General features: G+C 62.5%; 1 protein-coding gene across 1 annotated transcript in view; it reads left to right on the top strand.

Moving 5' to 3' along the window:
• SDK2 (sidekick cell adhesion molecule 2) overlaps positions 1-10,043 on the top strand; it is a 49,238-nt gene extending 39,195 nt beyond the window's left edge. Inside the window, exons 29-46 of the mRNA XM_058817309.1 lie at positions 442-636; positions 716-917; positions 1,235-1,338; positions 1,443-1,513; positions 1,622-1,748; positions 1,863-1,871; positions 2,327-2,383; positions 2,665-2,766; positions 2,859-2,974; positions 4,056-4,242; positions 4,553-4,690; positions 4,757-4,918; positions 5,013-5,138; positions 5,852-6,016; positions 6,258-6,398; positions 6,951-7,089; positions 7,335-7,461; positions 9,687-10,043. Of these exons, the coding sequence (XP_058673292.1) occupies positions 442-636; positions 716-917; positions 1,235-1,338; positions 1,443-1,513; positions 1,622-1,748; positions 1,863-1,871; positions 2,327-2,383; positions 2,665-2,766; positions 2,859-2,974; positions 4,056-4,242; positions 4,553-4,690; positions 4,757-4,918; positions 5,013-5,138; positions 5,852-6,016; positions 6,258-6,398; positions 6,951-7,089; positions 7,335-7,461; positions 9,687-10,043 (2,525 nt within the window). The remainder of the gene's footprint in view (positions 1-441; positions 637-715; positions 918-1,234; positions 1,339-1,442; positions 1,514-1,621; positions 1,749-1,862; positions 1,872-2,326; positions 2,384-2,664; positions 2,767-2,858; positions 2,975-4,055; positions 4,243-4,552; positions 4,691-4,756; positions 4,919-5,012; positions 5,139-5,851; positions 6,017-6,257; positions 6,399-6,950; positions 7,090-7,334; positions 7,462-9,686) is intronic.
• The last annotated feature ends 2,549 nt before the right edge of the window (positions 10,044-12,592 follow it).

Genomic DNA, 12,592 nt, shown 5'->3' with positions numbered 1-12,592 from the left:
TAGAAAAGAATGATAACAAAGGCAGCTGTCCCACACTCTCTGTCCAAGCCAGCTGACTGTGATTGGCCATTAATTATAAAGATCCACATGAGACCAATCACAGATGCACCTGTTGTATTCCACAGCAGCAGATAACCAATGCTTACATTTGTTCCTGAGGCCCGTCAGCTTCTCAGGAGGAAAAAATCTTAAGGAAAGGATTTTTCATAAAAAGATGTCTGCGACAGGGAGCCACACTGGGATGCTCTGCAGAGGGATACAGAGGTCCTGTGGGGACAGGGATTGTCAGGGACCAGCTTCCTGAGCATCTCGGTACCCTCAGGGGTGAAATTCCCTGCTCGGATGCTGGTCCCGGGCTGGGTGCGAGCAGGTTGGGATGGACGGGGTGGCTCCAGGCTGGTGTCCCCTCCCCGGCGTCCCCACTGCGCTCCCTCCCCGCAGCCTACCGGGTCAGCCACCGCCTCAACACCTCGGCGCTGCCCGCGGCCGCCGTGGAGGTGCTGGACGCCGGCGCCCGGCAGTTCACGGCCACCGGCCTGCAGCCCGAGGCCACCTACCTGTTCCGTGTCGCCGCGCAGAGCCGCAAGGGCTGGGGCGAGCCGGCCGAGGCGCTGGTGGTCACCACCGAGAAGCGAGGTAAGGACGGGGCTCCGGGCCGGGGCGGGGGGCGGCTGGCGGTGCCCCCGCAGCGCTCGCAGCCCCTCGCCTCCCCCAGCCCGGCCGCAGCCCCCCGGGAAGCCGCTGGCGCAGCAGGAGGAGGTGCGGGCGCGCAGCGTGCTGCTGTCCTGGGAGCCGGGCAGCGACGGGCTGTCCCCCGTGCGCTACTACACCGTGCAGAGCCGCGAGCTGCCCGACGGACAGTGGGCTCTGCACTCCGCCCCCGTCAGCCACAACGCCACCGCCTTCGTCGTGGACAGGTGAGCGGCTGGGGATGCCGTGGGGGATGATGCTACGGGTGCTTTCCCCGTGCCTCAGTTTCCCCACGGCGTGAGAAGTGCTGGTGAGGGGCTGGGGATGCCGTGGGGGGTGATGATCAGGGTGGTTTCCCCGTGCCTCAGTTTCCCCACGGCGTGAGAAGCGCTGGGGAGTGGCTGGGGATGCTCCGGGTGCGTTCCCCGTGCCTCAGTTTCCCCACGGCGTGAGAAGCGCTGGGGAGCGATGGCGAGGTGGGAGGGAGGTGGCTCGGGGGTGACCCCCTGGCTGCCCCGTCCCCATCCCGCTCTGCTCCCTGCAGGCTGAAACCCTTCACCTCCTACAAGTTCCGTGTGAAGGCGACGAACGACATCGGGGACAGCGAGTACAGCGAGGAGTCGGAGTCCCTGACCACCCTGCAGGCGGGTCAGCACCTCCCGGGGCAGGGACAGCGGCTCCGTGGCCGAGGGAACAAATCCTCCTTTGTCCTGGGCGTCTCCGGAGCCTCACCACCCTCCTCTCCCCCACAGCCCCCGAGGAGGCGCCCACCATCCTCTCCATCACCCCCCACACCACCACGTCGGTGCTCATCCGCTGGCAGGTACCGTCCCCTCTGCCCTGCCCGGGGAGTGGCACCGAGGTGGCACCAGGGTGCCAGGGAGCCCTGGAGCAGAGCGGCCCCTGACTGCCCTCCCTGCCCGCCCTGCAGCCCCCGGCTGAGGACAAGATCAACGGGATCCTGCTGGGGTTCCGGCTGCGCTACCGGGAGCTGCTGCACGACAGCCTGAGGGGCTTCGCCCTGCGCGGCCTCGGCCACCCCAGCGCCACCCGTGAGTGCCCACAGGGACCCCGGGACAGGGGCTGGGCTGGCCTGGGGTGGCAGCTGGGATCTGAGCAGTGCAGCACCCACAGCATCTCCCCGGTACCAGGGTCAGGCTGTGCCCCTGGAGCTGTCACCTGTTCCCTTGTGCCACCAGGGCTGTGGTCCCTAAATGTCCTTTGGTGTTGTTACTGGCTCTGTCCCACTGCGTCCACAAATCTGAACCTCACAGGGGTGTCTGCACCTAACACTGGCTGTGTGACATCCTCTGTGTGACATCCTGCTGGGTGTCCCCAGCCCCTGCAGGCAACAGGGTCACATCCCCTCTGCTGGCAGCAGGGACACGAGTGACAAGGGCAGAGCCCAAGGCAGGGCCTGGCCCTGTCCTCTGTGGGGACCCCAATGCCCAAACCCGGCTGGTGGCACTCAGGGGATGGGGCTGGAGGTTGGAAATGCTCCTCAGTGCTGTCACAGCCCTGTTGGCGCCTGGGGGTGCCAGGCCATTTCTGGGGACCCCTGGCCCATGGTGGGGTGGGGGCTCAGAGGCAGGAGCCCCCCCTGCCCTGCACTAACCCCCCCTGTTCTCCTGCCCAGCTGTCTATGCCGTGCACAACCTCAGCGAGGTGTCCCTCACCCAGTACGAGCTGGACAGTAAGTGGCCACCCCTGTGTGTCCCCCAGTGCCACCCCTGTGTGTCCCCCACCTCCCTCTGTGTGTCCCCAGTGCCACCCTTGTGTGTCCCTCACTGTCACCCCTGTGTGTCCCCAGTGCCACCCCTGTGTGTCCCTGCACTGCAGGGCCAGCTGGAACCCCTGTGCCCCATCCAGCTGCTCCTTGGGGACACCCCCTTCTGCCCACCCAGGGGGGCTCTGCCAGGTCCCCCGGGGGCTGCCCCATCCCGGGGAGGGTCCCACTCTCCCTTTGTCCCCCAGACCTGAGCAAGCACCGGCGCTACGAGATCCGGATGAGCGTCTACAACGCCGTGGGCGAGGGGCCCCCCAGCCCCCCCCAGGAGGTGTTTGTGGGGGAAGCAGGTGAGTCCTGGCACGGCTGGGGGCTGCAGGAAGGGGCTCGGCTGTGCTGGGACCCCAATCAGCGCAGTGACCGCGTCCCCTCCTCGGCACAGTGCCCACCGCAGCGCCCCGCAACGTGGCCGTGCAGGCGGTGACGGCCACGCAGCTGGATGTCACCTGGGAGCCGCCGCCCGTGGAGAGCCAGAACGGCGACATCCAGGGCTACAAGGTACCTCCGGTGCCCTGGGGGCTGCCGCCCGCCCGGGGGGGCTCTGGGCTGAACCCCTGGGGGGCGCAGGGTGCGGATGCTGTGGGTGGTTTTGGGGAAGGGGCTCTGGGAGGATGCCGGGGGGCCCATCCCGGTGCCGAGCGGCGGAGGAGCAGCAGATGGCGCCGTCGGCCCTGGAATGCGACCGGGATGTGTCGGGATACAGCCAGAAATTGTCGGGACAGGACCCTCCTGCTCCTGTATTGGGATGCACCGGGATAGAGCCTTGATGTGTCGGGATGCACAGGGATGCATCGGGATAGAGCAGGGATGTGTCGGGATGTGTTGGGATAGAGCCAGGATGTGTCGGGATGCACAGGGATGTGTTGGGATGCACAGGGATGTGTTGGGATGCAGCCCAGGTGCAGTTGGGATGCACAGGGATGTGCTGGGATGCACAGGGATGTGCTGGGATAGAGCCAGGATGTGTCGGGATGCACAGGGATGTGTTGGGATGCACAGGGATGTGCTGGGATGCACAGGGATGTGCTGGGATAGAGCCAGGATGTGTCGGGATGCACAGGGATGTGTTGGGATGCACAGGGATGTGCTGGGATAGAGCCAGGATGTGTCGGGATGCACAGGGATGTGTTGGGATGCACAGGGATGTGTCGGGATGCAGCCCAGGTGCAGTTGGGATGCACAGGGATGTGTTGGGATGCAGCCCAGGTGCAGTTGGGATGCACAGGGATGTGTCAAGATGCAGCCCAGGTGCAGTTGGTGTTCATTAGGATGCAGCCGTTGTACCCAGCCCATGCTCCAGACACCTCCCGGTCCCCATCCGTTGTGATTCCTCCTGCTTGTCCCCATCCCGCGGGAATCAGGCATGGCTCGAAGGTGATCTCAGCACACCCTGGCAATGCCAGCCCTGCCTGATGCCCAGCGCAGCCTGGAGGAGGGGCTGTTCCATTCCTTTGGGCACATTTGGAGCCACCAGGCTGGGACAGAGGCTCAGGAGCCTGGGCAGGGCCATTTGGGGGCTCAGGGAAGCCGAGCTGCGTCAGACCCGTTCCTCATCCAGCTCCCCACTCTTATCCTGCAGATCCACTTCTGGGAGGAGCAGCGGCAGAACCAGAGCGCGAAGGTCAAGACCCTTTTCCTGCCCGAGACCGGCGTGAAGCTGAAGAACCTGACGGGCTACACCTCCTACTGGGTCAGCGTGGCCGCCTTCAACGCCGCGGGCGACGGGCCCCGCAGCGTGCCCGTGAGGGCACGGACACAGCAGGCAGGTGGGGCCCGTGGCACGGCTCCCCTGGCACCCTCCTGCCCCTGGGCTCCCTGGGGACGTGTCTCCATGGGTCCTGCTCCAGGGATTCATGCTGCAATCCCGAGCAGAGCATCCAGTGGTTTTGTGGGGTGGGGTTGCATGCAGGTGAATGTTTAAGCTTGAGGATGATGAGGGTTTTGGGAGGACGCAAGGAGACTCATTGCCCCGTGGAACCCTTCAGCATCAGGGTGGAGGCAGGGACAGGGGCTGGCTGGTGCTGGAGGTGTCCCCTGGAGCGCTGAGCTGGCCCTGTCCCCCTGTCCCCCTGGCAGCCCCCAGCGCTCCCGGCTCCATCCGCTTCAGCGAGCTGACCACCACCTCAGTGAACGTGTCCTGGGAGCCACCAGCGCTGCCCAACGGCATCCTCGAGGGCTACAGGCTGGTCTATGAGCCCTGCACGCCCGTGGATGGTGAGGGCAGGGCCGGGGGCAGCGGGCAGGGCTGGGGGGGACCCGGCTCAGCCCCTGTCCCTGCAGGTGTCAGCAAGATCGTGACCGTGGATGTGAAGGGGAGCAGCCCGCTGTGGATGAAGGTCAAGGACCTGGCCGAGGGCGTCACCTACCGCTTCCGAGTCCGCGCCAAAACCTTCGCCTACGGGCCGGATGTCGAGGCCAACATCACCACGGGGCCCGGGGAAGGTACGGGGGACAACTGGGGACACGCAGGGCGAGGAGATGGAGCGGGGTCTGGGCCAGTTTGTGGCCCTGCCTCCAGCTGTGCTCTGGTCCCCAGGTGCCCCTGGCCCCCCTGGAGAACCCTTCATCTCCCGCTATGGCTCGGCCATCACCATCCACTGGTCCAGTGGGGACCCTGGCCAGGGTCCCATCACCAGATACGTCATCGAGGCCCGGCCCTCAGGTACCACTGCGTCTCAGGTGGGGATGGGTGGTGTTTGCTCAGGTGGGCTCAGGTGTGCTGTGTGCTGGGTCCCCAGGACGAAGGAGGAATTGATGAATCTGACTCCACCTTCTTAGAAGGCTGATTTATTGTTTTATGATCTGTATGATATTAAAGAATGCTATATTAAATCTATACTAAAGAATGAAGGATACAGACAGAAGGCTACAAAGAATGATAAGGAAAACTCGTGACTCTGGAAGGAGTCTTGACACAGCCTGACTGTGATTGGTCATTAACTCAAAACAATTCACATGAAACCAATCAAACAGCCGCCTGTTGGATAAACAATCTCCAAACCACATTCCAAAGCAGCAAAACACAGAAGAGGCAAATGAGATATTTATTGTTTTCCTTTTTCTCTGAGGCTTCTCAACTTCCCAGGAGAAAAATCCTGGTGAAGGGATTTTTCTATAAAATATGATGGCGACAGTCAGGAGAGGGGAAACTGAGGCAGGGAGTGCTGACCTGGGTTGGGCGTTAGAACGCAGTGTCTGTGAAGAAAATGCTGCTGAGTGAGGCTGATGGCAAGGGCAGCACCTGCAGGGCTGGTGGATGGAGGGACAGCACCCCTGGCCCTGGGGTGTCCTGCAGAGCCAGCCCCAAAATCCCAGCCCCAAAATCCCAGCCCTAAAACCCCAGCCCTAAAACCCCGGCCTCGTTTTCTCTTCCAGATGAGGGGCTCTGGGACATCCTCATCAAAGACATCCCCAAGGAGGTGACCTCCTACACCTTCAGCATGGACATCCTCAAGCAGGGGGTCAGCTACGACTTCCGAGTCATTGCTGTCAATGACTACGGCTACGGGACCCCCAGCACCCCTTCCCCCTCCGTGTCAGGTGGGTTCCAGGGCCCCCCTGGGCCAGAGGGAGGGTCCTGCTGTTGCTCTGCTCTTGTGGCCATCGCTGAACCCACCCCTGGCTCCTACAGAGCCCCAGTCCCACCACCAGCACCCCCTTTCCAAGTCCCCGTCCCTTTTTGGGGATCCAAGCCTCACAAAGTTCCCCAAGCGACCCTGTGCTCTGCAGAGGGCTGTCCCCACGTCTCTGTCCCCCTCTGACCCTCCCTGCTGTGCCCCAGCCCAGAAAACCAACCCGTTCTATGAGGAGTGGTGGTTCCTGGTGGTCATCGCCCTGGTGGGACTCATCTTCATCCTCCTCCTCGTCTTCGTGCTCATCATCCGCGGCCAGAGCAAGAAATACTCCAAGAAGTCAGACTCAGGTGGGTGAGGGAGTGTGCTGTGGGGGACAGGACCCTCCTGCTCCTGTGGGAGCCTCTTGGGGTCTCTCCCTGCCTTTGGGGTCTGTGTGGAGACCCCTCCTTGGGAGCAGCTCCTGCAGAGCCCCAGAGCCACCCCATAGCGGGGCTGTGGTGTCCCAGAGAGCACTGAGAGCCCGGGATGAAATGAAGGGTTTGTCCCACAGACAGCTGTGCAGGCAGAACAGCCCGGGGGCTCGCCGAGGTCACTGGGATTAGCCAAACACAGCTCTGTTTTCTTAGCTCTGTCAAGGGCTCAAATTGTGGGGAAAATCCAGAGCTCCTCGTTAAGCAAACAGCCCAGAGTGGGGAGCTGGGGGCACTGGGGCAGGGCAGGGCTGGCACCTCCTGGCTGTCCCCAGGAGAGCCCTGGGTGACTCTGGAGCCTGCACAACCCCAGCCTTGGGCCATCCCCATCCCTGGTGCCATCCCCATCCCCGGGGCCATCCCCATCCCCGGGGCCGTGCTGTGCTGCCTGCCCGGGGCCTGGGGGAGGCTGAGCATCCCATCCCGCAGGGAACAGCTCCAAGGCGGCCGCCCTGAGCCACGGCGAGATGGTGAGCCTGGACGAGGGCAGCTTCCCCGCCCTGGAGCTCAACAACCGCCGCCTCTCGGTCAAGAACTCCTTCTGCAGGAAGAACGGCATCTACACCCGGTAGGGACCCGCCAGAGCCCCCTCCCCGGGCAGGGGGAACGTCTTTGGTCATCCCTGCTCTGTCATGGGGTGAGGAGGGCTTGGATCCCATGATCTGCTCTATGTCCCCCCTGAAAGTCCATTGGGGTTTTTGGGAGAGCTTGGCACAGCTGAGGGTGATCCCTATGGATCCCCGGGGTTGTCCCCAAGCGGCCCAGCCCCGAGCGGAGGTGACACACACTGACACCCCTCTGTGTGTCCCCAAGGTCCCCGCCCCGGCCCAGCCCCGGCAGCCTGCACTACTCGGACGAGGACGTGACCAAGTACAACGACCTGATCCCCGCCGAGAGCAGCAGCCTGACCGAGAAACCCTCCGAGGTCTCCGACTCCCAGGTGAGCCCCGGGGCCGCACACGGGGACAGGGACTCGGGGGGATGATGGGGAGGGTGCTGGGAGCCCTCCCTGAGCGCCAGCCTGTTCCTGTGCCCGGTTTGGGAGCTGTTCCTGCTGCTCCCGCCCCATCCCCGCATCCCGGTGGCACAGCGCCCGAGGGAAGCTGGCACAGCCCCCGGCCCCTCTGCTGGGGATGTGACGCTGCTGGGGACAGGCCACAGGGCACGGCAGGTCACCGGGGGCTGTCCCGCTGCCCGGTCGCCGGTGGCAACGCCCGCGGCTCTGCCAACTCCACAAAATGCCACCTTTGTCTCGCCCCGGGGCCACGGGCAGCTGTGGAGCCAAGGGACCGTCACCCCCAGGATGGACCCCGAGGGGCTGACACCCGGGGAAGGGTCCTGTGTGTCCCTAGGGCTGTCCCCGAGCAGGAGGGGACCGTGCCCAGGCTGTCCCCGAGCAGGAGGGACCGTGCCCAGCGTGCCCCCCCGTCCCTGCCCGCACCGGCTGTTCCTTGGCAGATGCCGGCTCCTCTCTCTGCGGCCCGAGCGGGGCTCGAGTGGCTTTTGAGGAGCTGTGAAGAGCTGCGGGAGCTGGCGCTGGCGCGGGGCAGTTCCCACCGCCCTCAATGGGCTCTTTGTGCGCCGCCGGAGAAGCTGAATCCAATTACCGGCAGAGGCCAAAAACAGCGTCCCCGCCAGCCCCGGGGGCAGCGCGGCCTCGGCAGCGCTCAGGAACCTTTTGTGTGAGGTTTTGTTTTGTTTTCGCAAGAGGCAGAAAGCCCTCAGCGATGCTGCAGCCGTCCCAGCCCTTAAATACTTTCGGGATGTAAATACTTTCGGGATGTAAATACTTTCGGGATGCAAATACTTTGGGGATGCAAATACTTTGGGGATGTGCTCGATGCTGCAGCCGTCCCAGCCTTTAAAACCTTTCGGGATGTAAATACTTTCGGGATGTGCTGGCCAGCATTCCCAAAAGAGCGCTGGGAAAGCACCAGGAAAGCTCTGGAAATCACAGAATTATTCAGGCTGGGAAAGACCTCTGAGATCACCGAGCCCCAGATGTGCCCCATTCCCCACCTTGTCCCCAGCCCAGAGCTCTCAGTGCCACCTCCAGCCCTTCCTTGGGCACTCCAAACCCCCTGGGCAGCCCCTGCCAATGCCAGGCCACCCTTTCCATGTGGAAATTCCTCCTGAAATCCTCTGGCACAGCTCGGTTCATTCAGTTGCGATGGCCAAGTAAAGCCATCTTTTCTAAGAGATCTTGGAAATCAGGATTCCCAGGGATTTAAGGTTTAGGAAATTAGGATTTCTTCTTTTCAAGGTTTAAGAATTTAGGATTTCTTCTCTTTAAGGTTTAAGAAGTTAGGATTTCTTCTCTTTAAGGTTTAAGAAATTAGGATGTAAGGAATTGGGGCCCTTGGGCTGAGCTGAGGAGTGCCCCTGCAGCCACTGTGACACTCAGAGTGCTGGCAGAGGGGCAGGGCTGGGACAGGGAGGGACAGAGAGGGCTCAGAGCTGGGCAGTGCCAGCACTTTGTGCCCCCATGACAGGGCACAGGCTGATCCTGCTCTTCTTCCTGCAGCTTGAATGCATTTTCTTTATATTGGGGCCATTCCCTCTCATTTCAGGGAGCAGAGCCCGACCCCATTGAATTTTGGGGCTGTTGGGAGCTGTCCCCTGTCACTGTAGGACACATGGGGATGTGGAAACCACACAGGTTCGAATGGTGTAAAAACAAGGTGTTCCCAGGGTGAAAATGTAGGTTTTAGGATTTTTGGTATGGGGACAAGATGGAGTAATCAGGGCTTGTCTAGTCCTTCTTTCTTCCTCTTGTTCTCCATTTTCTGCAGTGATGTTGGGATTGGTTTGGAGTAGAGGTGCACTGTCTAACACAGGTGATGGGTATTGGGAATTAAGAGTAAATATAATATAAGTAGTTTGCAGCATAAAAGGACGACACAGAGTGCCTGTGGCTGCCCTGCTGAGCGGATCTCCACTGGGCAGAAAGAAAATTTTGTAGATAAGAAATAATAAACAACCCGAAGATGGAAAAAGCAAAGAGTCCAGACTCATTCTTCAGAGCGTGGGCCAAAGCAGAGACACCCTGCACATCTCGGGGCAGGGACAGAGCGCCGACCCGAGGAGAAGGAAAAATCCCAAGGAAAGGATTTTGGTGAAAAGACGTCTGTGACCCCTGACCACCTTTTCCGTGCTGTTTTCCAGGGCAGCGACAGCGAGTACGAGGTGGACCCCGCGCACCAGAAGGCGCATTCCTTCGTCAACCACTACATCAGCGACCCCACCTACTGCAACTCCTGGCGGCGGCAGCAGAAGGGCATCTCCCGTGCCCAGGCTTACAGCTACACCGAGAGCGACTCGGGCGAGCCCGAGCACACGCCGCTGTCCAACAGCACCTCCACGCAGCAGGGCAGCCTGTTCCGCCCCAAGGGCAGCAGGACTCCCACCCCCCAGACCCCCGGCACGGCCCCCAGCAGCCAGCCCGGCACCCTGTACCGCCCGCCCAGCAGCCTGGCCCCCGGCTCCAGGGCCCCCATCGCGGGCTTCTCCTCCTTCGTTTGACGCTTCGACAGAAAAAGAAGAAGAAAAAAAAAAAAAAGAGGAACAAAACGGGAGAGGCGGGGGAAAAAAATTAGGAAAAAAGGAAAAAAAAATTTTAAAGAAAAGCCCCAAGAATTAAGAGAAAAGGAAGAAGAGGAGGAGGAGGAGGAGGAAGGGGAGCAGCTCCAGGGGTTTCTGCTGATGCCAAGCGCCGTCCCTGGGGCTGGGGAGCGAACCCAGGGCCCCTCCTTGGCCAAAGCTTGTGGGTCACAGACTCCTCTGTGGAGGTGGGGCAGGGGGCTCGGGGGGCACCCACATCGTCCTTGGTGCACCCACATCGCCCCTGGTGCCCCCACATCACCCCTGGCACCCCTGGAGCTGCTGCTGGGCCCCAGTGGGTGCTGGGGCTGGGGAAGGGGCTCCTGCCGTGCCAAACCCCCCAGCCCCTCCACCCGGGGCTCCCCCAGGACGTGGGGACAAGCAGGGACACAGAGACAGAGGAGCTCTGCTGCTCTTAAACCTCTGGACTTGAGCCCCCCACTGTGGACCCCTGCAGAAGGATGCCAGGGGATGATTCATTGGTGCCAGGGGACGTTTCATTGGTGCCCTCCCTGGTGCCCAGCCCAGCGCAGCCCCCAGAGCAGGAGGAGCCAGGACTGGAACCCCAGGACAGCCCCAGAGGGGTGCACGTGGTGCTCATCCCCCAATTCTGCACCTCGGGGCCCTGGGGAGGACTCGGATGGGGCAGCTGGAGCCTCCCCGTGGCGTTTCGGGTGGTTTGGGGCTTTTTAACGGGGTTTTGTGCAGGATCTGAGGGCGTTGGGGGGTGTTGATGCCCGGGGGGGGGGGTCTGTGGCTGTTTTGGGGGTGTCTGCACAGCCCAGCCCAGCCCCTGCAGTGCCTATGGGTGAGCCAGCAGCAGCCTGGCAGGGCCAGGGCACCCTGAGCCGAGGGAGATGCCAATAAACAGCCTGAGGACAAGCGTGTCCCCTCTCTGTCACCTTGCTCTGCCATGAAAGGCACAGTGCCACGTGTCCGTGTGTCCTGCTGTCCCTCTGGGCCCGAGGCAGCCCAGTGGCACCAGGGAGGAGCTGGGCAAGGGGTGCCAGAGGTGCTGGGCACAGCCCAGAAGGGTGCAGGGAGCTGTGGTGGCCGTGTCCTGCATGGCCCCATAGCAGTGCGGTCTGGAGCTGTGGGGAAATGGGGTGGTGGGACAGGAGACCCCAGTGCAGCGTGCTCTGGGCACTGCCAGGGCAGCCCTGGCACTGGGCACGGCTCCTGGGCTGTTCACAGCCGCCCTTCAGGCCCGGCAGGAAAATCCAGGTGAGGTGTTCAGGTTTCACCAGCAGGGCTGGGGGTGGGGAGGGCTCTCAAAGTGCCAGATCCATGCCAGGGCTGCCAGGGATGCACAGTCCCTGCCACAGCACCTGGGAGCCCCTGGGACCCTCACCCTGGCGTGGGCAGGGGCTGCCAGGGCACCCGGAGCTGCATTGGGCACCCAGAGCTGCACTGGGCACCCGGAGCTGCATTGGGCACCCGGAGCTGCACTGGGCACCCAGAGCTGCATTGGGCACCCGGAGCTGCAGCCCCTCCTTGCACTGGGAGAACTGGGCTGGCTGCTGAGCCACGGTCACCGTCTGTCCCCACACTGGCTCACGGTGTCCCCAGAGCAGCTGGCATTGCTGGGGGTGGCTGCTCTGGCCTGCTCGGAGCTGGTACCCAGGGAACACAGCCCCCAGGGGTGCCCGTGCCCTCCTGGGCAGTGCAGGGAGCCCTGGCACCCCCCTTGTGGGCACAGTGACGTGGCACAGGGGGGGTTCTGTGCCTGCTCCTCGTGTGCAGCCCAGCTCCAGCCCTGGGTGTCCTGGCTTGTGCAAGAGGGACCTTCCTCCCACAGGCACGGGCTGGGGGAGTGCAGCAGTTCCCATTCCCATTCCCAGTGTTGCCATTCCCACTCCTGTTCCCATTCCCACTCCTGTTCCCATTCCCACTCCTGTTCTCATTCCCATTTCCAGTGTTGCCATTCCCACTCCTGTTCCCATTCCCATTCCCACTCCTGTTCCCATTCCCATTCCCAGTGTTGCCATTCCCACTCCTGTTCCCACTCCCATTTCCACTCCTGTTCCCATTCCCATTCCCATTCCCATTCCCATTCCCATTCCCATTCCCATTCCCACTCCTGTTCCCACTCCTGTTCCCATTCCCACTCCTGTTCCCATTCCCATTCCCACTCCCGTTCCCATTCCCACTCTCGTTCCTATTCCTATTCCTATCCCCATTCCCACTCTCACTCCCATTCCCATTCCCTTTCCCACTCCTGTTCCTGTTCCCACTCCCATTCCCGGTGTTCCCGTTCCCTGATCTGAGCTGTCAGCCCCGATCCCTCCCCACGGACCAAACCATCCCTGACGTTTCTCCCTGAGCGCCGCTCCTGCCTTGTGGCTCTGCCGAAGGCAGAGCAGGGCAGGGCCAAGGGGGCACAGGGGACACCAGGCAGCCCCAGGTGCCCCAGATGGACGGGGCAGCGCCGCAGCAGGAGCTGCTCCCTTCTCCAGGCTGATGTTCCCAAA

The sequence above is a fragment of the Ammospiza caudacuta genome, chromosome 19 (genome assembly GCF_027887145.1).
Source record: "Ammospiza caudacuta isolate bAmmCau1 chromosome 19, bAmmCau1.pri, whole genome shotgun sequence".
In the NCBI taxonomy this organism is placed as follows: domain Eukaryota; kingdom Metazoa; phylum Chordata; class Aves; order Passeriformes; family Passerellidae; genus Ammospiza; species Ammospiza caudacuta.
This window is presented reverse-complemented; position numbering and strand designations above follow the sequence as displayed.